Consider the following 21862-nt stretch of genomic DNA (forward strand, 5'->3'; position numbering starts at 1 on the left):
GCACACATTTTATTTTAAAAGGTACGTTTATCCATTCATCAAATAGTGAACAGTTTGTATTCAGAAGTAGATTAATGCAAGTTTATAATGTTCAGAATAATCATTCCCCAACTATTGATAACATAGTCACATAACACTGTCTGCATTTTTTTCTTCAAAAAACTACAACATATTTCACCATCCAAGGGGAAATATCACCACCCTACTAGGTATATATTATAGTCTCCAGCAAGGCTTGAGAAGATGGACTTAGCTTGTTTAAGCTGAAGTCTCTCTACTAAGTCACTAAAGAAAAATGAGGTATTCTAACTTTTGAGATTCATGCATGCAAGATAACTATATATTAACTCTTTTCATTGTACTGGATAGACATGAAGATGAGCCAATACTTTGTTTTTTATATGCTGAGAAATACTAGCCATAGTTCCGATGCAATGTCTTCTGTTGAATTTTTATATGCTCTAATCCATGCTCTGGAGGAGGGCATGGCTACCCACTCCAGTATTCTTACCTGGAGAATTCCATGGACAGAGGAGCCTGGCGGGCTACAGTTCATGGGGTTGCAAAGAGTCGGACACAACTAAGCATAATCCATGCATGCTGAGGCTGCATGAGATAAATAAACTCATCCAAGTGAGTACAAGAGCAGAATGGGAAACAGCAAGTTTTAATAGGTGATGGGCAGGAGGCTGAAAGAAGAAGAAAGGGAAAAAAAAAAGCAAAAACTTTTACAACAAGTAGTTAAGTGTGAAAATGTGACACTAAAGAAGAAACTAGACCTGTTTCTTGAGTATTTATCCATGAGTATTTATCTCAGGAAAGGCAAAGAGATGAAGTCAGATATGAAGAAAGTAAGGCAAATGTGATGAGAAGAACTCTATGAAGAGCTACTTTCTGATAGTTGATGACTCCCTAATAATTGGTATAGACCCATGACTAAGCACCTGATGATGTGGTACTGCTGGCTGGGTTCTGCCCTTAATGTTATTTCTGATGAGAAAGATACGGACAGTAAACATTTATTTATTAGATGATATTGGACATGATTATTTTTTCCTGAACAGGAACATACAAAGGTTAAAATTGAACTTCTGATAAGAAATGTGATCAGATATATCTTAGAAGAATATATCTGGTAGGTTTATGAAAATCATCAACCTGATTTTCATAGTGGAGTGTGCAGAAAGGAGATGCAAACATGTAATAACAATTTCAGTAGAGAACAGTGTTGTAATATAGAGGAAGACAAAACAGGGAGGAAGGTACCCAGTAAATCTCAGTTACTCAAGGAAATTCTCAAAAACTCTCAAGGAAAACATCAGAGAAGTGAAAAATGGTTCAGGGATCATACTTATGTCCTAGTATTTGTATATGAGTATATAGAATACACGGATTAAATAGTGTAATTAAGAGCTTGGACTCAGGTGTCAAATATATTAGGATTTAACTCTGAGCTCCACTGTTGGTCACAGTGTGACGTTGGGCAAATTATTTTTCTTCATTTATAAAAAGAGGGTGAAGATAATGATATCTGAGAGTTGTGGTAAAAATTGACATAACCCATGTAAAGTGGATAACCAGTATCTAGCACATGTGAAGTGAAAGTGAAAGTCACTCAGTTGTGTCCGACTCTTTGCAACCCCATGGACTATATAGTTCATGGAATTCTCCAGGCCTGAATACTGAAGTGGGTAGCTGTTCCCTTCTCCAGGGGATCTTCTCAACCCAGGGATCAAACCCAGGTCTCCTGCATTGCAGGTGGATTCTTTACCAGCTGACCAGGGAAGCCCTAACACATAGTAAATACTTTAAAAATGTTGGAGATTATCATTTTTATTGGTATTATTATTATCATCATCATTACTATTACTATAATTACTTGAAATCTTAACACAGTTTAGCTGTGAAATCTAAGAGGTGTTAGGTTCACAGGTCAGGCTTTATGACTAAACAAACTGATAAAAGTGTATGTTTTTTAAGGGGAATAGATCTAATAGAAGACAAGGAGATTACCCCTGTGGGAAATACTGGTATGCCTATGTGAAAAATCAGTTAACTTGAGAGAAATGTAGTGGAGAACTACGGGTGAAGATGAAAGAAGTTTTGGAAGTGATGTCAGTGTGGAAATATACAAGAGTCCAACTGAATGTTTCCTGCTAAATAAAGATAACAAAACTAGAAAAGACTTATTTGTCATAAGAGATTTCAAGCACTAGAGACATGGATAGATGAGTAGATGGATTTCCTTGTTTGGGACATAGTTTCATTATACACAGGATGGTGGGATCAGTGAGTACTGCTGAGGAAGAATAATTGGAGTGTGGGAATGGTGGGAAGTTCAGAAAGAATTCATGACATTAAAAGAAGATACTGCTAGAAAAATCTAGGCTAGATTGTAGGAAATTTTTTTTTTTTTTAATTCAGAGGAAAAATGGGTATCATCCTGTGGTCCAAACCTCTGAAGAGGAAGTAAGATAAAGTGATGGCTTTCTTGAAGATAAAGCTATATGATTAAACTTTCATGAACATGATAGAGTCAGTGATTTTACATTAGAGAACTCTTTGTAAGTTGAAAATAAATATACTTACTCTACTGCACACGCTCATTTTCAGTTCTAGTAACTCCTCTCTGATCTTCTCTCCTCTGATCTTCTCCCTGCTGCATATTCTGCCTTGCCACTCCAGCCACTTTCTTGTTCTTCAGACACAGGAGAGGGCTCCTGTCCTTTGCACACAAGGGCTCCTTGGCTCTTTGCTCTGCCTGGAATGCACCTCCCCCCTGAGAGCCACGCAAATAACTCTTAAACCTGCTTCACATCTTTGTTCACATGTCACCTCTTGGTGACACCTGCCCTGACCACTCTGTTTTGTTCACAGATTTATCATCAGCGTCTAAACAGTTTGTTGACACATAGTAAACCTTCAATAAATATGTGAATGGATGCATGGTTACCTCATATACATTGTTTAATGAGTTTTACCTTCATTTTATTTTTCTTCTGTTCCTCCCACCCCCTCCTCCTCTCTCCCCTCCTCTCCTCCCCTTCCGCTAGAATGTGCTTCCTTCCCTCCCACATCCGCTTAGCCATTCTTTTAGGTTATTGTAGAATCCTGTCTCTGTGTCACCTCTTTTGTGACCTGGCTCCAACAGGATTTATCTTTCAGTTCTCAAGACACTTTTTATTAGAGCTTATAACCTTTTGTATTGTAATTATTTTACCACATTTTTTTACTCTCTTGAGGAGCCAGGTCTTACTTATTTTTATTTTCCTATTCCTGAGGATGAGTTTGAGTAAACTCCGGGAGTTGGTGATGGACAGGGAGGCCTGGCGTGCTGCGGTCCACAGGGTCACGACGAGTCGGACATGACTGAGCGACTGAACTGTACTGAGGATGAACAGTGGCTAACACATTATAAGCACTCAATATTTTTATTTTTCTTGAACTGAATGTCAGTATGAGAAAGTAAATAAAAAGAGTTTAAAATGGCTGCTTAGGAGCTAGTTCAGTTTTAAGCTGCATTAATAAAATTTAAGTCCACATCCTGGAAGGCTGTGAGCCCACTGATCTCTACACTGATCAGATCAGTGTATGTTATGTCTGTTTCTGGGATACCACACTTTAAAAGATGCCATCAAAAGACTAATAAGGTAAAGACAGTGTGGTACTTCTCATCATATGAAGATGATTGAGGACTGGAAAGTTTAAAGGAAACAAGTCCTAATAGAGTTTTCAGATATTTAAAAGGTCATAATACTGAAGGTTTGGAATAGAAACCTTAAGCTGGAAAGCTCTGAGAGGAGTGCAGCCAGGATAACAACATTTTAATATTTGTGCTTCCAAAAAGTAAATATATATATCTATGGCATTTTTTTAGAAAAAACAATCACAAAATTGTTAATTTTCTCAAATGCCTTTTTTATTTTCCAGGCAGTGTGGCCTTCATTTCTTGATTTTATTAAAATTTGCTATTATTGTTCCATTGGCTTATTAATGGTTTTAATCAGAATTTTGATTGAATATATTTAACCTATCTAGAGAAATTTCATTTGCTATAGAAGTCAGTTGATTTTGTCTGTTAAAATTTGAAATAATTGAAACAGTTTTTTTTTTTAGAAACCTCCTTTCTTTAACTCTAGAGACATTTTTCTTTAAAACTATATTTCTTCTGGACAAAATGTGGAGATATTTTTAGTCCACTGTATGTTTTTTTGTTTTGTTTTTATTATCAGAAGGCTGGTAAATTGAGGATCAGAATTTTCCATTTTGCTTTATTATCTGTTTCATTTGTAACTTATTTTACATACCCCTTTGCCTTTGCAGTAAGAAGTAAATAAAGGAAGAATAAGTATGAAACTTACTAGGCTTAAAGAGAATTGAGGTATATATAAACAGTCGTGTGTGACTGTGTATAAAGGCACAAAATCCTTTGAAACATCTTTGTATCTAAAATGTAAGAATTGCACAAAAAGCTTCCAAGTATTTTATCTTTATCGAGAGAATTTGTTTTCAAATCTTCTGTGTAAGAGTGAAGGTGACCTTAGCATACTTTGTACTTGGGATGAATGTGTGTGGTTAATGTATGCAGTGGGTGGTTTGGGTACTTTAGAAAAACCAACTCTTCTCAATTTTTTTTTTCTTCTTTCTTTTATGCATTTTTTCCTTCCTAATTCCATTTCTAGTTATTCTTACACATAACAGTACTTTTTATTAGCAGAGGGATACTAATTGTAAATGTTTTGCTTCAGTGCTTCAGGATGGTCTTGACATTTACTGATCATCCACTCTGTACCAGATGCTACACTTGGCTTCTAGCTTTTATGATCTCATTTAAAATATGAAAAGAGATAGTAATATAAAGGCTAATAATGGTAACTAAATATGTTAGTGTTGTTTTTAAATATAACTTTATAGTATGCTTTAATTTTAGGATAATTAAAACATAGTTTATTTTGTACTAAGCAACTTTTCTTGCAATAAAGAAAATAAGTTAATTTATCTCAATTGTATGGACTTAGAAAAACATAGACTTATATGGGACATCACTTGGTACAGTCCCTGAAAAACACATGCCATATGTAATTCGGTAAAAGCCTTAATTGCACAGTGTTATTTGTTAGAAATAATGAAGAAAAGATTATTTTGCTTTTACTTTCATTTGAGAAATAATAAAATATTGTAGTTTTGAAATAAAAGGTTTGACATTGTTTTGAGAACTTTATACTAGTAGCAATCTAAGCAGAATGTGTACGACAAGAAGTCTTTGTATTAAAGTTTCTCTGTCTTCCTACACCTAGGATGGTAAGCGGATGTTTGGCACCTATTTTCGTGTCGGTTTTTATGGAACTAAGTTTGGGGATTTGGATGAACAAGAATTTGTTTACAAGGAGCCTGCAATAACCAAACTCGCAGAGATATCTCACAGATTGGAGGTGAATACTGTGGTGGTTCAAAATGTCATCCTTAATTTGTATTTTCTATGATGAATAGACTTTTCAGATCCAGATCTAATCCTTTAATAAGCCAGATCCTGCCAAATAATCTACTCCTTTAGGGTATAAGGATTTTTGATAGGTACAATAATATTCTCTTGAATTTTTAAAATCTTTGATAGCAACAGTAAAATATTATTATTAACTTGATTTTTTTGAGGGTCTATTTTCACACGTATTTTAGAAACCCTGTATCTTTCAGAATTACCATGATTTGTGGAGAAATGTATATAATATTATCCACATTTTGTAGAAGAAGTTATAAGGAATTAATCATGGAACTAGAACTAGAACTCCAACTCCAAGACATTTCTGACCCAAGTGCATTATCTTTTTGGCTTAACTGATTCCCAGTGAAGTAATCTTTAGAACTTAAAAGCTTGAAATTATACTTTAATAACACTTCTTAGAATCCCTTAACCTTTATACAGGTACTTAATTTTCAAAATAAATGATTCACTTTAATGTTTATGAAACTAACCTGTCTTTTCTGCTATAGTTGTTCTTTCCAATCTTTCTCTGTCCTTGTTACTCCTCAAGTGTGGTCCATGGACAGAATCTGCACTGACATTACCTGGGAGATTGTTTGAAATGCAGAATCTCAGACCCCACTTCAGACCTTCCAAAGGGAAATCTGCATTTTAACAAATCCCCAGGTGATTTGTATAGACAGAAGAGTTTACGCTGGTTTTTATTCTCAGTTGATGCTAATTTCTCAGCTGATGCTAATTTCTTTGGCATTCTGTTCTTATTGGTGACTTCACAGGGCTCAACTTCCACAAACTGGTTTTAGCTGTGACTTCTTGTTTTTTCAAGAGCCTATTAAGTCTTGGGAAATTTTGAGACAGTGTTTTTCAAACTTACTGAGTCATAAAAGTTATCTTTGAGGTAGGAGTGTCTGTTCTTCTTTGAGGATGCGGACTTGATTTTTCCTTTTGGATAGCTCCATCTTTTGCCCATGCTCACTCAGGGCCATATGGAAAAGTCGCCACATTCTCGACCCAGGGTCACCTTTTCAAAATCTGAACTCATACAGAGCTTCAGCAGTGGGAAATTCTGGAACATTACATTAATCATTCAGAAAAACGAATGCTTGCTCATTGACTCATGTCTGTCAGAAGTCAGGCTACAAGTCAGTCTGATGTGTACTGTATACACATCAAATATAATGAATTTCTTTTGTCTCTGCTTTCTTTTCCCTTTTTGTTTTTCTTGAGGATCTCTTGTGGAATCCTGTATTTTCATTGGTGAAAATTAATTTTTTTTATTTTGTGTTATTTAAAGTGAGTAAATGGAAATAATATCACATAAATATGGAGTAAGACCCTGTGAATTTGATAGACTAAATATAAATTCTGGGAATGTCAATAATTATTATTTTGTAATCGTTGACACCATTTTATAAGAACTCACCAAATGGCTTCATTTTGTTCAGGAGTCTCCCTTTTCTACTACTGTTAACTTCGTGTGAAAGATTTCTTTTTCTTTGTTTTAGGGATTTTATGGAGAAAGATTTGGAGAGGATGTAGTTGAAGTAATCAAAGATTCTAATCCTGTGGACAAGTGTAAATTAGATCCTAACAAGGTATGATTGATAGACTGTGATGCCCCATAGATGCATCTTTGAGACTCTGATTTTGTTGGAGGAAGACTAAATACTAAATAATAATTTAACGGTGAATAAATGAAGGACTTTTTCATTTCTCAGGCCTATATTCAGATTACCTACGTGGAACCATACTTTGACACATATGAGATGAAGGACAGAATCACATATTTTGACAAAAATTATAATCTTCGTCGTTTCATGTACTGTACACCCTTCACTTTAGATGGTCGTGCCCATGGGGAACTTCATGAACAATTCAAACGGAAGACCATTCTGACTACTTCTCATGCCTTTCCTTACATTAAGACAAGGGTCAATGTTACTCACAAAGAGGAGGTAAGACTCCAAATAGATAGGGAAATAGAATTAGTGGAACAGGTACATTGAAGCCATTGAGAACATTGTGGATATAGCATTGTGTATGGTAACATACTAGAACTTGACCCATTTTTAGTCATTAACTTTCAGCTTCTTTTCTAAGTCCCTTATTCACCCTCAGCTTATGCTTTAAAAGGTTGATTTTTTTTTTTCATTTAATGATCCAAAGTTTCAGAATATGTTATTAGATAACTAACTTTATAGTTGCCACTTTTTTCTTATTTTAATTGATTGTAAAGCTCACTAAATATTTTTCAATCAATACACTGGCCTCATTAGATGTTATTTCACCCAGATCATCTTAACACCAATTGAAGTTGCTATTGAAGACATGCAGAAAAAAACGCAGGAGTTGGCGTTTGCAACACATCAAGATCCAGCAGACCCAAAAATGCTTCAGATGGTTCTCCAGGGGTCTGTAGGCACAACAGTGAATCAGGTGGGAGTGTTTGCTAATACTGTGCAATTTAAGTTATAAATGGAATTTGGAATGATTACAGTATTATATATCCCAGAGATCACAGATGTGTTACATCAAGTGAAAATATGTTAGAAATAGTTGCACAGATACTGAAAATATAAGAGGTTAAACTGAAATAAAGATTTTAAGGCCTTTATCTCCTAAAAGTATATGTGATTTGGAGTTTTTACTTCCAAATGATAGAACTTACTCACAGACGATTACCTTTAATTCAGAATATTAGGAGCATATTTGGAATGCTTGGGGGAAACTGTTTTCACAAAATAAAGTGTCTAACAATCAGTGGACTGACAGCCGATTGTCCGTATCCTGACAACTGTTATGTCTAAGATAAATTAAAGAATATAAAAAATACAAGGCAAAAGACTTTAATGAATACAATAGTTAGTGCTTTGCTCCTATTCATTTTCTTTGAAATATGAACTAAGTTAATTGCTGTGGGCAAAAGTATAGATTTGGCATCAGGAAAAACCATGTTGTCAGAATCGGTCTCTGAAAAGTTTTAATATAGGCATAGTCATATATGTATTAAGCTTAAATGCAGCCATCTTGGTGCTAAGAAAAACAGATTTGGTAAATTCTATTTCTGTGAATATTTAAAAAACAAAAACATACTTTTTGTTTTATTTTCTAATTTTACAGGGGCCTTTGGAAGTTGCCCAGGTTTTCCTATCTGAAATACCGAGTGACCCAAAGCTCTTCAGACATCATAATAAACTGCGACTTTGCTTCAAAGATTTTACTAAAAGGTATTCAAAGTTTTCTACATAAAGATAGTCAAATTGAGAAGATTTAATCCACAGTTTGATGTGAGTCTTCAGGGATTATTAAAAGGAGAAACTATAGGAAAATGGTTCACAATGAGACATAGTCTGTGTATAACTTACTACTCCATATGTATTTTATACATATATATATGTGTGTGTGTGTATATATATATATGTGTGCCCCCCAATTCTCTATGTAATGCCATGTTTTAATTTTGAAAATGAGAGAAACCTCGATTCACAAAATCTTTAACTTCAAACTAAGTTTGACATTTAACTAGTTAACTTTGAAAGCTGTTATTTATTGTGAACATTCAGTGTGTAGAGTTTCTGTTTCTCTTCCCTCAGAAAACATATAAGCAGCAAACTTGGAAGCAAAAAATTTATCTTCAGACCTTATCTTTATATGTCTCTTTTCCAGGTCATTTAATCTTTGTGATCCTCTGTTTTTAATATATGAAGTAAGGATGTAATATCTACCTGACACAGGGAGATTGTGCAAATTAGATGAAATAATACTTGGATGAATTGAGGCCTCCCAAAACACCCCCAGATTGGATGATTTCCGAGGAGGACTCAGTGGACAGCATATAGTCATATACGTGGCTATGATTTGTTAACAACGAAAGAGTAGAAAGTATAATTAGCAAAAGGAAAAGGCACGGAGTGAAGTCTGGAGGAAACCAGATTCTGGCTTCCATGGGTCCTTCTTCCAGGGTGGTCACATAGAGGTGCTGATTGGTCAGCAAGGAATCGTGGCAGCATGTGGGAAATTATGTCCACCTGGGAAGCTCAGTAGAGACTCAAGTGCCAGCCAGGCTTTTTGTTGAGGGCTAGTCATGTAGGCACCTTCTGCCTGACAGTTACCAAAATTCCAGACTCCCAAAAGGAAAGCAGGTATTTAACAGAAGCTATAGTGTTTATATAAAATGTTCAGGCACAGTGAGCCACTCTTGCTGTATATGATAGGAACCCTTCCCAAATCCAGATTCCCAGACTGTCACCCAGGCCTGCCGTTACCTCTTTTCTTCACAAATAACATCTGGCACATAATAAACAGGTGTTTGGTAAATGCAGAATTTTGAAACAATAGGGGAAAAGAATCAACAACTTGGTACTGATTGCTGGTTCACTCACAGTATGAGCACAAAAGAGGGGATGATCATTTTACATGGTGTTGTCAGGGAGTATTTCACACAGGAATTAACATCATAAACAGAAGTACAAAGTATTAAATGTCGCTGTTGTGTCTAACTCTTTGCGACCCCATGAACTGTAGCCTGCTGGGCTCCTCTGTCCATGCAATTCTCCAGGCAAGAATACTGGAGTGGATTGCCATGCCCTTCTCCTAACATCATATATGGACCTTGAAAATTAGAGATACCAAGGAAGCATTTCATGCAAAGATGGCCACAATAAAAGACAGAAACAGTATGGACCTAACAGAAGCAGAAATCTTAAGAAGAGATGGCAAGAATGCACAGAAGAATAATACAAAAAAGATCTCAATGACTGGGATAACCACAGTGGTGTGATCACTCACCTAGAGCCAGACATCCTGGAGTGTGAAGTTAAGTGGGTCTTAGGAAGCATCACTACTAACAAAGCTAGTGGAGGTAATGGAATTCCAGCTGAGCTATTTCAAATCCTATAAGATAATACCGTTAAAGTGCTGCACTCAGTATGCCAGTAAATTTGAAAATTCAGCAGTGGCCACAAGACTGGGAAAGATCAGTTTTCATTCCAATCTCAAAGAAGGGCGAAGCCCAAAATGTTCAAACTACCATACCATTGACCTTTTTTCACATGGTGGTAAGGTAATGCTCAAAAGCCACCAAGAACAGTACGTGAACGAAGAACTTCCAGATGTTCAAGCTGGATTTAGAAAAGGCCGGCGATCAAACTGCCAACATTCACTGGATCATAGAAAAAGCAAGAGATTCCGGAAAAACATCTTCTTCTGCTTCATTGACTGTGTTGAAGCCTTTGACTGTGAGGATCACAAACTGTGGAAAATTCTTAAAGAGATGGAAATACCAGACTGCCTTACCTGCCTCCTGAGAAACCTGTATGCAGGTCAAGACAACAGTTAGAACTGAGCATGGAACAACAGGCTGGTTCCAGATTGGGGAAGGAGTATGTCAAGGCTGTATATTGTCACCATTTCTTATTTAACTTATGTGCAGAGTACATCATGACAAATGCTGGACCAAATGAAGCTCAAGCTGGAATCAAGATTGCCAGGAGAAATATCAATAACCTCAGATATGCAGATGACACCACTCTTACGGCAGGAAGTGAAGAGGAATAAAGAGCCTCTTGATGACAGTGAAAGAGGAGAGTGAAAAAGCTGGCTTAAAACTCAACATTCAAAATACGAAGATCATGGCATCCAGTCCCATCACTTCATGGCAAATAGGTGGGGAAACAATGAAAATAGTGACAGACTTGATTTCTTGGGCTCCAGAATCACTGTGGATGATGACTGCAGCCGTGAAATTAAAAGACGCTTGCTCCTTAGAAGAATATGACAAACCTAGACAGCATATTAAAAAGCAGAGACATTACTTTGCCAACAAATGTCCATATGGTCAAAGCTATGGTTTTTTCCAGTAGTCATGTATGGATGTGAGAGTTGGACCATAAAGAAGGCTGAATGCCAAAGAATTGATGCTTTTGAATGGTGGTATTGGGGAAGACTCTGGAGAGTCCCTTGCACTGCAAGGAGATCAAACCAGTCCATCCTAAAGGACATCAACCCTGATTATTCATTGGAAGGACTGATGCTAAAGCTTCCATACTTTGATCAGCTGATGCAAAGAACCAACTCATTGGAAAAGACCCTGATGCTGGGAAAGATAGAAGGCAGGAGGAGAAGGGGGCAGCAGAGGATCAGATGGTTGGATGGCATCTCCAACTCAATGGACATGAGTTTGAGCAAGCTCCAGGAGATGGTGAAGGAGCGGGAAGCCTGGCATGCTGCAGCCCATGGGGTCGCAAAGAATCAGATATGACTGAGCAACTGATCAACAAAAAAATGGACCTTGAAAGATAAATATTAGTTTTTTAGTCAGAAAAGAGGGGAGGGCTATACTAAAAACAAAAAACACAGCATGAGCAAAGTTTAGAATCTGTTCTGAGAAAGATGAATAGTGAAGCTGCAACTGTAGAATCTCTGAAGACAAGTAGTCAAACACTGGTGGAAGTGTTTGTGGAAGTACCATTAAGTAGATGACTTGTTAAGTAACAAAGCAGCATCAGAACCATAGTCAGAAGCCAGTCTTTGACTTCCTATTCTGGTTTCTCTTATCAAATCATTCACTGAAAGGGTTTGTTTGGGTAGCAATAATTTCACTTTACAGCACCTTTGTCATCAGGAAAATATGAGGAATGCTAACTTGCTCAAGTCTCTCAAGACAGTATTTTATTCTCACTGCAATAGTTGTCATTAATTGTTTTCATTTTTTCCTGTGTGAACATTGTAAACATCTTTTTCAAAACTTCAGATAGCTTCATTGGACGTCTGGGATTTTATAATCTGATTATTGAGCTAGATCACCTTATGGGTTTGGTTATAGAAAACATGGCTCCTAGTATATGTTGTAGATGAATGACCAGAGTAAAGAAAGCAAGCTTTTTGTAGAATTGACTGACTTCTGTTGTGACTGACATATACACACTATTATATATAAAATATCTTCCCTTGTAGCTTAGTCAGTAAAGAGTCTGCCTGCAGTGCAGGAGACCTTGGTTCGATCCCTGGGTTGGGAAGATCCCTTGGAGAAGGAAATGGCAACCCACTCCGGTATTCTTGCCTGGAGAATCCCATGGACAGAGGAGCCTGGCAGGCTACAGTCCATGGGGTCGCAGGAGTTGGACGCAACTTAGCGACTAAACTACCAGCACCACCAAGGACCTAATGTATAGCACAGAAACTACTCAGTACTCTGTGCTGACCTGTATGGGGGAGAATCTAGAAGGGTGGATAGATGTATTTGTACAACTGCTTCACTGTTGTACACCTGAAACTAACACAGCACTGTAAATCAAGTATACTCTGAAAACCTTTTTAAACATTGATTTTATTATTTGGGAGGTTTCAAATAAGAACCAAAAAAACCCTGCTGTGATTGTGAGCTGGATGATCTTGGAACAATACGTACTTCTTTAGGTCATAGACACTAATAATGCTTATTTTCTTTCTATTTTTTTGGAATTTTTACTGTTACTACAATTCTAAAACAGATGTCCTCTTTGTGTTTATTTACTATAAGGTAATGAATTCCTATAGTTTGCAGGTCTCCTTAAGGGTTAAAATAAAGAAGATTTTCTCTTTTAAATTACAAAAAGGCAGAAAGCCAAGCTACATGGTTTAAACCTTACAAGTCATAGCGAATACTGTCTTTGATTTTTGTGTGTGTATATTCGTTTTATGTTAATATGCATATTTGTTCTACCACATATATATATGTTAATATGCATATTTGTTAATATGCATATATGCATATTTGTTCTACCACAACTGTTATATATACTCTTAAATTCTTATTTTTCAATTAAGCTTAAAACTATTATTCTAATATTTGTATTATCATCAAATATCTGAATTTAAGTTGAATTCAAGTGTGGTATAGTAATGAAATGTATTTTTTTTCTTTTGCCAAATTAAAGTATTAAGCTCAAGATTACTGAGCCAAAGTACATGAACATTTTTATTGACTCCTAATATATAATCTGTTCCAAAAAAGTTCTAAGTAGTAACAATGCCAAGAATGCAAGTGTACTAGTTGCAGTACATCTTTATGTAATGCCTTTTAAATACAGTGTCTCTTATTAATCAGTTTAATTGGTACTTCAGTTTGCATTCTTTTATTCCTAAAAACAATAAACATTTTTTTTTTGTATTTACTCTTTACATACTTTTAGGTATATAAGCCCTAGAATATCTCTTATACATCCAGAAGTAGTTAAAGAAATAGTTGAATAGTATTCTTTATAACTAAAAGAATGACAACAAAACACAAAACCAGGAGACAACCAAGATATCCATCAACAGAAGAATAACTAAATCATGGCATATCCATAGGTTCAGCTTCAACCATATAATACCACTTCTTTTTCCAAAGTGCATAAGCCAGATTTAAATTCTCATCAGTAGTGTTTGGGAGAGTTCCTATTGCAGTGTAACCTCCCCAGTATTTGATATTATCTGACAATCTAATTTTTACCAACCTAGTGGGTGTGAAATAATATGTAATTATGGTTTAAATTTGCATTTCTTTGATTACCAGCGAGGTTGGATGTCTTGTCATGTGTTTTATTAGCTATTTCTCTTTCCTCTCTGTAAGGTTCAAAGTTCTGTTTTTTATTTGCCATTTTCCTATTGAATTCTTTTCCTTACTGATTTCTAAGTGTATTTACATACTGGAAAAGTAATCCTTTATCATTTGTATCATAGACATCCTTTCTGAACTTGGGTCTTGGCACTTTTTTTTTTTTAATAAATAGAAATTGTTAAATTTAATATTGCAAAATAATTCAGTCTTTCTTGTTGTGACTATTGGTTTTTGTGTCTTAAGAAATTTTTTATCCAAGGTCAGAGTATGTTGACTTCCTAAACATCTATATAATAGTATCTCTCAAATTGAGTATAGCCCAAACAAAAGGGGAAGAAGGCTAAAAAGGCCTTTAAAACAATTCTTTCAGTTGATTTTTGCATATGGTTCAAGGTGGGGGCCTGTTTGATTTTTGTCTATACTGATAACTGAATATGATGTGAGGTAGCAGTCAGATTTCTGTTCCCATATGGTTGTGCAGTTGACCTGGCACCACTTATTTCAAAGATTACCCTTTCTCCACTGCTTTACACTGTTAATACATCAAGTGCTCACTTTGTGTGCATTAGTTTCTAAGATTTTTTTCTTCCATTGTTTTATTTATCTCTCTTTGACTAATATGCTGTCTTAATTACTGCAGCTTTATAATAAACTTTTATAAATGATAGAGCAATTCCTCTCACATTTTGTTCAAGGAAAGAGAATTGACTCTTCCAGTCTACAAATATGGTATATTTCTCCGTTTACTTATATCCTCTAAATGTTTTTCTAAAATTTTTCTGTAGAGACTTTATCTTTTCACTTAATCTTTGGTATTTGATATTTTTATACTTTTGTTAATGGTATTTTTAAAAATTACATTTTTGGGGACTTCCCTGGAGGCCCAGTAGTAAAAAATCTGCCTTGCAAAGCAGGGGCTGTGGGTTTGATCCCTGGTCTGGGAAAATTCCAGTTGCTGCCAGGCAACCTAGCCCATGTGCCAAAATTAAGACCCAACAGAGCCAAATAAATATTTTTTTTAAATTAAATTTATTTTCTATTTGCTGGCATACAGAAATGCAATTTATTTTTACATGCTTTACATGAGAATATTGCCAAATTCACTTGTTAATTCTAATAATTTATGTGTAGAACCTTTTCCTTACTGTACTGTTTAGGATCTCTAATAAACTGTGCTGGATAGGAATAATGATAGAGGGCATCATTTTCTTATTTCTGATCTAAAGTAAATTTTTCATCGTTGAGTATAATGTTTTCTTCATGTATTTTGTAGATATTTTTAATTAGGTGAAAAGTTCCCACGAGTTTGTAGTTATGCTACAAGTTTGTCATGACAGTATTTAAAAATTTTATCAGGTGGGTTGTGTGTAGGGAGTAGGGATGTAATACGGTGTTAGGACAGTTTCTTATTGTTTGGGAGTTTTGCACCTGTTTTCGTGGATGAGATTGAATTACAAGCTGTTTCTTATAGCCCCCATTAAGTTTTGGTATCCCAACCTTGAAAAGTGAGTTTGAAATTCTTCTCAGGAATAGTTGTTTTTTCCTCCTATAGAAGTTTTTTATATATTCAGAATTGTCGTGTTACAGTGGGATTATCTATCCTTAGACTGTTAAGTAGAATTTGCCTGTTTGTGTTTTCTCTGTGGGTAGATTTGTGATTTGACTGATTTGATGGTTTTTGGATTATTCATATTTTTACTTGAGTGTTTTGATAAATCTAGAAAAGTAGAATTTCAGATTTATTTGCATTAAATTGTACATAATATCCTGTGCCTTTATAAACTTCTGCTATATTTGACCTCTCATTTTTCATATCTAGAAGACGATACCTGGCCTTCTCTCATTTATTCTTGCCAGAGTTTAGTCTATTTAAGATTTTTCAAACAACCAACTTCTACATTTTTTAAAATATAGAGTTATCATACTTTATATTTTATTTTCTTCCTTACACCTAAGAGTTTATTCTTTTCAAATTGCTGATTAGCTCTTCAGTTTTAGCCTTCTTTCCTTAGTATAAGCATTTAAGGCTGTACATTTTCCTCTAGGTATCACTTTAGCTGCATTCTACAAGCATTGATATGTATACTTTTTTTTTCCATTTATTCTTATTAGTTGGAGGCTAATTACTTTATGAGAGAGATATGTATACTTTTTAAACACACTTTTTCCATTTATCTTTTGGAGTCCAGATAGTTTTTCTTAAATAATCTGAATTGAATAGCAATATCAAACTATTCAATTTTTTTTTTTCACTGATAAGTCATGGCCTCCTCTTTTGTGACCCCATGGACTATATAGCATGCCTGGCTCCTGTGTACCTTGGATTTCCCGGTCGAGAATATTGTAGTGAGTTGCCATTTCCTTCTCCAGGGAATCTTCCTGACCCAGGGGTTGAACTCACATCTCCTGCGTTGGCAGGCTGATTCTTTATTACTGAGCCACCAGGGAAGTCTATCTATTAATTTAAGAAACTTTTATTTGAATACAGGCAAACCACTGTGCCAGATGCCATTGAGTAAATGAGTATGGTTATATACCTTAAAGAACTTACAGTCTAATGGTGATGTGTGTGTGTGGAGGGGGAGGGGGTGTCAGATTTAATATTAAAAAATACATAATTTTCAACTGTGAAAACTGAAAGTGGAAATTAGATTTTAAAGAAACTATGTTGGTCCTCGCTTCCCTACCTTAAACCTAATTGCAGGAGAGGATGTTTAACATACAACAGACAAACAATGCCCTCATCATGGTATGTATATATATATATATATATATATATGTAGCACTAAGCCTTCAAACGATGTCAAAAGAAATCTTTTGATGACACACTGTTTTCCCTAGGTGTGAAGATGCCTTAAGGAAAAATAAGAGCTTAATTGGGCCAGATCAAAAGGAGTATCAAAGGGAACTGGAGAGAAATTATCATCGCCTTAAAGAGGCCCTACAGCCTCTGATAAACCGAAAGATCCCTCAGTTATACAAGGCAGTATTACCTGTTACCTGCCACAGGTATGCATGTTTTTTCTTTTATTTTGTATCTTCAGAAAAATGAAATCCACTTGAATTATTTAAATAGTGAATTTGTTTACATTTTATTAAATGGCTTCAAATATTATGTCTTCTGAAACCTAACAAGTTCAACTTTTGTAAGCCTTCTGTCAGCTATACCTGAACCAGCCTACCAGATAAAAGTCTGTGATAAAGAGAATAATAAAGTCAAGTTCTCATACTAACCAGGATACCACACATAAGTTTTATTTTCTAAAACTGTTTCTTTTAATGTCCTGTCAAAGTTTCTGGTATTTCTGTTGAGAATTTGCTAGAATATACCCTGAAGCTGGGTGTTCATTTCCATTATCCCTGACAGTAAATAGTATATAATATGTCCTTCTAGATTTGGATAAAAACAGATACCTGCGCTGAGTATCAAGAAAGCATCACTATTTTCCTTTATTTTCTCAGTGTGACAAAATTAGAAGTGGAAATAACTTGGAATTTTCTACAGCTGATCCTAATTTTGAGTAGATAATTTAATCTAATTTTAGATTTCTCCTCTGTAAAATACTTGCCTTGAAGAGGTTGTGGAAATTAAATGGCATGTCAAGTTCCAAGGACAGCACTTAACATTTTTACTTTTAACCCCTGAATTCTGGACAGGGCATGATAACTGCTAAAAGTAAAGTGCATTCTTTGCATTTTTAAATCAAAATGTACATACATCTCTTGAATTATTGTGGCACCAATATTTTACCACCCCCTTTTAAAAAAATTATAACAGTGAAGCTATTAAATTATACTTGATCAAATATTTGGAAGGCATTTGAAGTTGCTTATATAAACAGCATGTATGCTATTGATACATAAGAAAATGAAGCTGGCTATTTGATTATCTGGTAATATTCGCTGTTCTCCAGTGACAGAATATTTGTGTACTGCTAGACCTCTGAAAATACATACCAAGTGCACGCTGTATGTCACATCCCCTGCAGGGAACATGTAGACAGACCATGTACAGGAGCAGGAGACCAAAAGGCCTGTTTTAGAGCCCTTCTCTGGCAAAATATATTTTACTATGCAAGACACCCTAGGTGGTTTCCTCTTGAAACTCTTGTTGGGAAGCAACACTAGTCCCCTCCACTTTTGGCTTCCCCTTTAGTCTTTTCGGAATGTCTGACTACTTCTTGCCTCTACCTACCTTCACCAGTCTTATATTCATTGGTCAAAGGTCCTGGGATAGAGTGCTGGTCCCTGAAATAGTCAGGTCTCCTAATGCTAGTCTCACTTCCATCAAATTTCTCCAACTCCTTTCAGTGGAAAGACTTACTGTTTCTGTCTAAAGGAAGCTTCCCTCACACCAGTATGCCTTCTACTATGATGGTTATTCCTCCAAACTTTGGTTTTTAGTATTTGCAGGCAGTTTTTTGGAGCTTAGAAAACACTTTTTCTTGACAAACTATCTTCCAAGACTGCTATTTTCCAAAAAAAACAAAACCAAGTTTTGAGATTCAAAGCTGAATACAATCTCTTTGTATCTGTCCTCTCCTTTTCTAGAGATTGTAAATCTTAAGACATTAACATTTATGTCAGGAAAGATAAGCAAAATTATCTTCTAAATTTACTTATTTTAAAATATTTAAAAATTATTTTAAAAATAATTTTCTAAATTTACTCTTCTAAAATTATTGCAAATTTTAATAAAAAATCCCATTTACAGTAATGTATAATGGTTTATTTTATGAAATGATTTTAAATAGTCTTAATTTCTATTTTTGTAAATATCAACATATAAGCCACATAAACAAAAGCTTCCTTTGGGGTCCTCAATTTTAAGAGTGTATAAAGGACCTAAATGCCCAAAACTTGAGAGCCACTGATTTAAGGCTTAGAGTTTACTATTTTAAATAAAATACCTGTGTTTTGCCTTTTAACCTCAAGTAAAGCTCCTGAAATCTCTCCCATTACCCCTTAGTACCTGTTTAATCAAATATCTAATACAGTTATTGGACAAATGAATAAATGATCAATGGACCTGGACAGTGTTACTTCAAACCTATAGAGAAGTCTACAAGTTAGAATATATAGAGCAATAGTGTGTAGGATGAGCATGTAACTTGAAAGTGAAGAGCTCTGCTTGCACAAGTTTTAAAAGTTAATAAGCTTTTGGTGGCAAAACTTTGAGATAACTGGCAGAAAGCATGTAAACATTTTAGAGGATTATATAAAAATTGTTTACTCATAGTTATATTCTTTCATTTTCTCTCCAGAGATTCCTTCAGTCGAATGAGTCTGCGCAAAATGGATCTCTAATTTAAATGCACTTGTTTTATTCATTTGAAAAAAGCCATGTATTCAACACTGAGTGTGAAAAGAATTTAAGAGCTATTGAAAAAGACTTGGGACTTAATTCTGGAAATTATAGCATTAATTTACTCATGGAAGAACGCAGTGGCCAAAATAACATCAAATGGCAATTGGTGAAGTTTGAGAATCATGGCTGTGGTTTCTAATGTTCTGATAATATGCTGTCCTTTTTTAAAAAGACATTTTAATGACTCAAAGGTACACTTACATTTACCATTATTTATACCATAGCTAACGTTAAATTTATTTACTTTAAGTTTGTATTTTTTAATTTATATTACCATTTATAGATTTGTTTGGAACCATTTTAAATGTAGTAATGCTTATTTTAAAGGTACTATTAAATATGTGAACGTTTACACTAATTAAAAGACTTAAAAAATTTTTTTATTGATAAAAGCAGAGAATGAGTTAGGTGATTCAAGAAATAGTTGCAAAAATAGCAAAATGAAAATCATAATTGACAGTCACTTTATGGGCCCACATAATAGCTCCAAATTAAATAAATAGGTGGAAATAAGTTGATAATTGGCTTAAGTCTTCAGACTGGTTTCTAAGGTATTTTCCAGACACCCCAAAATGGTATTTAGAACTGCAGAAGTAACTACCTGGTAACTTCTCTCTATAAATGATTATACCCTAGGATAGTTAATACCCAGTTTGATCTCTGACTCAACCTTATAGTTAATGCTAGTATGAGCTGACTCTTAGCAACTAAAATGAACAACTCCTGTTTCAAATTAAATAAGCCAGTCATTTCATCAGTTTTTAGTGATCTAAACTGATAAATTAGAAATCTGCTTTAAACTTATCTTATTTACATCACCATAAAAATGAGTTAGTGTTTGATTTTCATCTATCAGGTGGATAAGAAGTTATATTTTTTGATACTTGTATAGATTTTACAAAGTACATGTATAAAAGGTAAAACTACCTGTCAATTAAAGTTGAGAGGTAATTAATTTAAAATTGTAACTTTTATGATATGAAAAACTAATTCAGGTTTTTTTCCAACATATATTTGGCAAGCTTCTCCAAGGAAGAGTATATTAAGGATTTCTGAAAATGTCTGAACATTTTTTCTTTGTGCAGTTTTAGGAAGGATCACTTGTAATCTGTCCCTTTGATCTACTGACCACTTACATGAATCACTGAAGACCTGATCAAACACGGTACTTTCATTCTTCTAAGAGCATAGATATAATGGCTAATATCCCATGCTTCAGCCTCTTTTTAACAGGCAATATTATCTCAAATTCCTCTTATCTACATCAGTTCAAAGACAATCTCAAAGGTTTTTCAGGTGAGTTACAGGTGAACCAAAATGGGTCAACTAGGGAGTCAGAAAAGCATAACCTCAAAAATAAATATTTGAAAACAGAGGATCCAGATGGACAATAAGGAAAGGCAGAATCAAGGACAGAAACTCTTTAAAGCAAGCAAAAAATGGTAACTTATTTACAGTCTCCTCTTAAGGGTGGAGGAAAGAAAATATTAATTTCTAGGTCATTTCTCATAAAGTCACACATATGTGAGAATTTGGATTGCCACCCATCTCAGAGACTATCAAGAACTTTAAGATTTGTATGACTTAATGTTTCCTCTCAAAACATTGGTATAACTGAACACTTATGAATTTAGCCTACTGTGTTCTTCAGTTTTCTTGAGAGAAAATTTTTGTGTCAGCAAGCTATACTAGTTCTTAACCATAGCTGTCTCTTGAGTGTTACAGAAGCCCAAGTTCTGTCCTAGAACTACTCCATCAGAGCTCATAAAGTAATGTTAAGGATGTGTTAAGAGTTCTATTAGTGACTCCCTAACTGTTTATGGGTGGTGTTCCGAGCTCTTATTTTCAAAAGGTCCCATTGATTCTGAATGTAAAAAGAGGTGTGAACTGTGACTTTTTATATCACACCATCTTGTAAAAGAATTTGCAAGACATTAACTGTATAGATTATTAGTTGACTGGTACTCTTATTTGTTGAAGTGGGGTATAGCAGTGTTATTCCAAGAATTATATATTCTTTGGATTTTTAATATTCTCAATATCAGGAATGTCCTTTAACAAGTCATAATTGATTATTTACCAATTTAATGTTAAAGTGAAAATTTAACCCAGTTTTTCTGTGCCTAAAGCCTTAAGTTCTCCAGTTTTGGATTCCTTAAAGTTATACATCTACTTTAAAGGAAAACTAGGTATGACAGTTAAGATGGACCAATAAGCACAATTTCTATTTGAAAAGTTCTTCACCTCCAACTGTCAGAAAGTATTGAGTATTATTAAAGGTAATTATGCATGTTTATTTTCTTCTATGTATGTATGTTTATAGTATGTTTGTGTGTGTATATATACACACACACATTCTTTTTTTAAAGAGAATCCAGCTACATATATGGTAAAAATATGCAAGTAAAAAATTCTTCAAGCATTTGTATAC

General features: G+C 34.8%; 1 protein-coding gene across 6 annotated transcripts in view; it reads left to right on the forward strand.

Moving 5' to 3' along the window:
* The window catches only part of DOCK7 (dedicator of cytokinesis 7), a 188715-nt gene extending 166854 nt beyond the window's left edge, over positions 1–21861 (forward strand). For 4 of the 6 annotated variants that reach the window (XM_020885436.2, XM_020885453.2, XM_070468054.1 and 1 more), the window contains 7 exons: positions 5307–5432; positions 6988–7077; positions 7201–7437; positions 7775–7918; positions 8603–8709; positions 16905–17072; positions 19328–21861. In XM_020885436.2, coding sequence (XP_020741095.1) covers positions 5307–5432; positions 6988–7077; positions 7201–7437; positions 7775–7918; positions 8603–8709; positions 16905–17072; positions 19328–19370 — 915 coding nt within the window. In that variant the 3' untranslated portion in view covers positions 19371–21861. Of the gene's footprint in view, positions 1–5297; positions 5433–6987; positions 7078–7200; positions 7438–7774; positions 7919–8602; positions 8710–16904; positions 17073–19327 lie in introns of all 6 variants that reach the window. The other 2 variants (XM_020885446.2, XM_020885470.2) reach the window with 1 other exon arrangement.
* The last annotated feature ends 1 nt before the right edge of the window (position 21862 follows it).

The sequence above is a fragment of the Odocoileus virginianus genome, chromosome 5 (assembly GCF_023699985.2).
Source record: "Odocoileus virginianus isolate 20LAN1187 ecotype Illinois chromosome 5, Ovbor_1.2, whole genome shotgun sequence".
Taxonomy (NCBI): domain Eukaryota; kingdom Metazoa; phylum Chordata; class Mammalia; order Artiodactyla; family Cervidae; genus Odocoileus; species Odocoileus virginianus.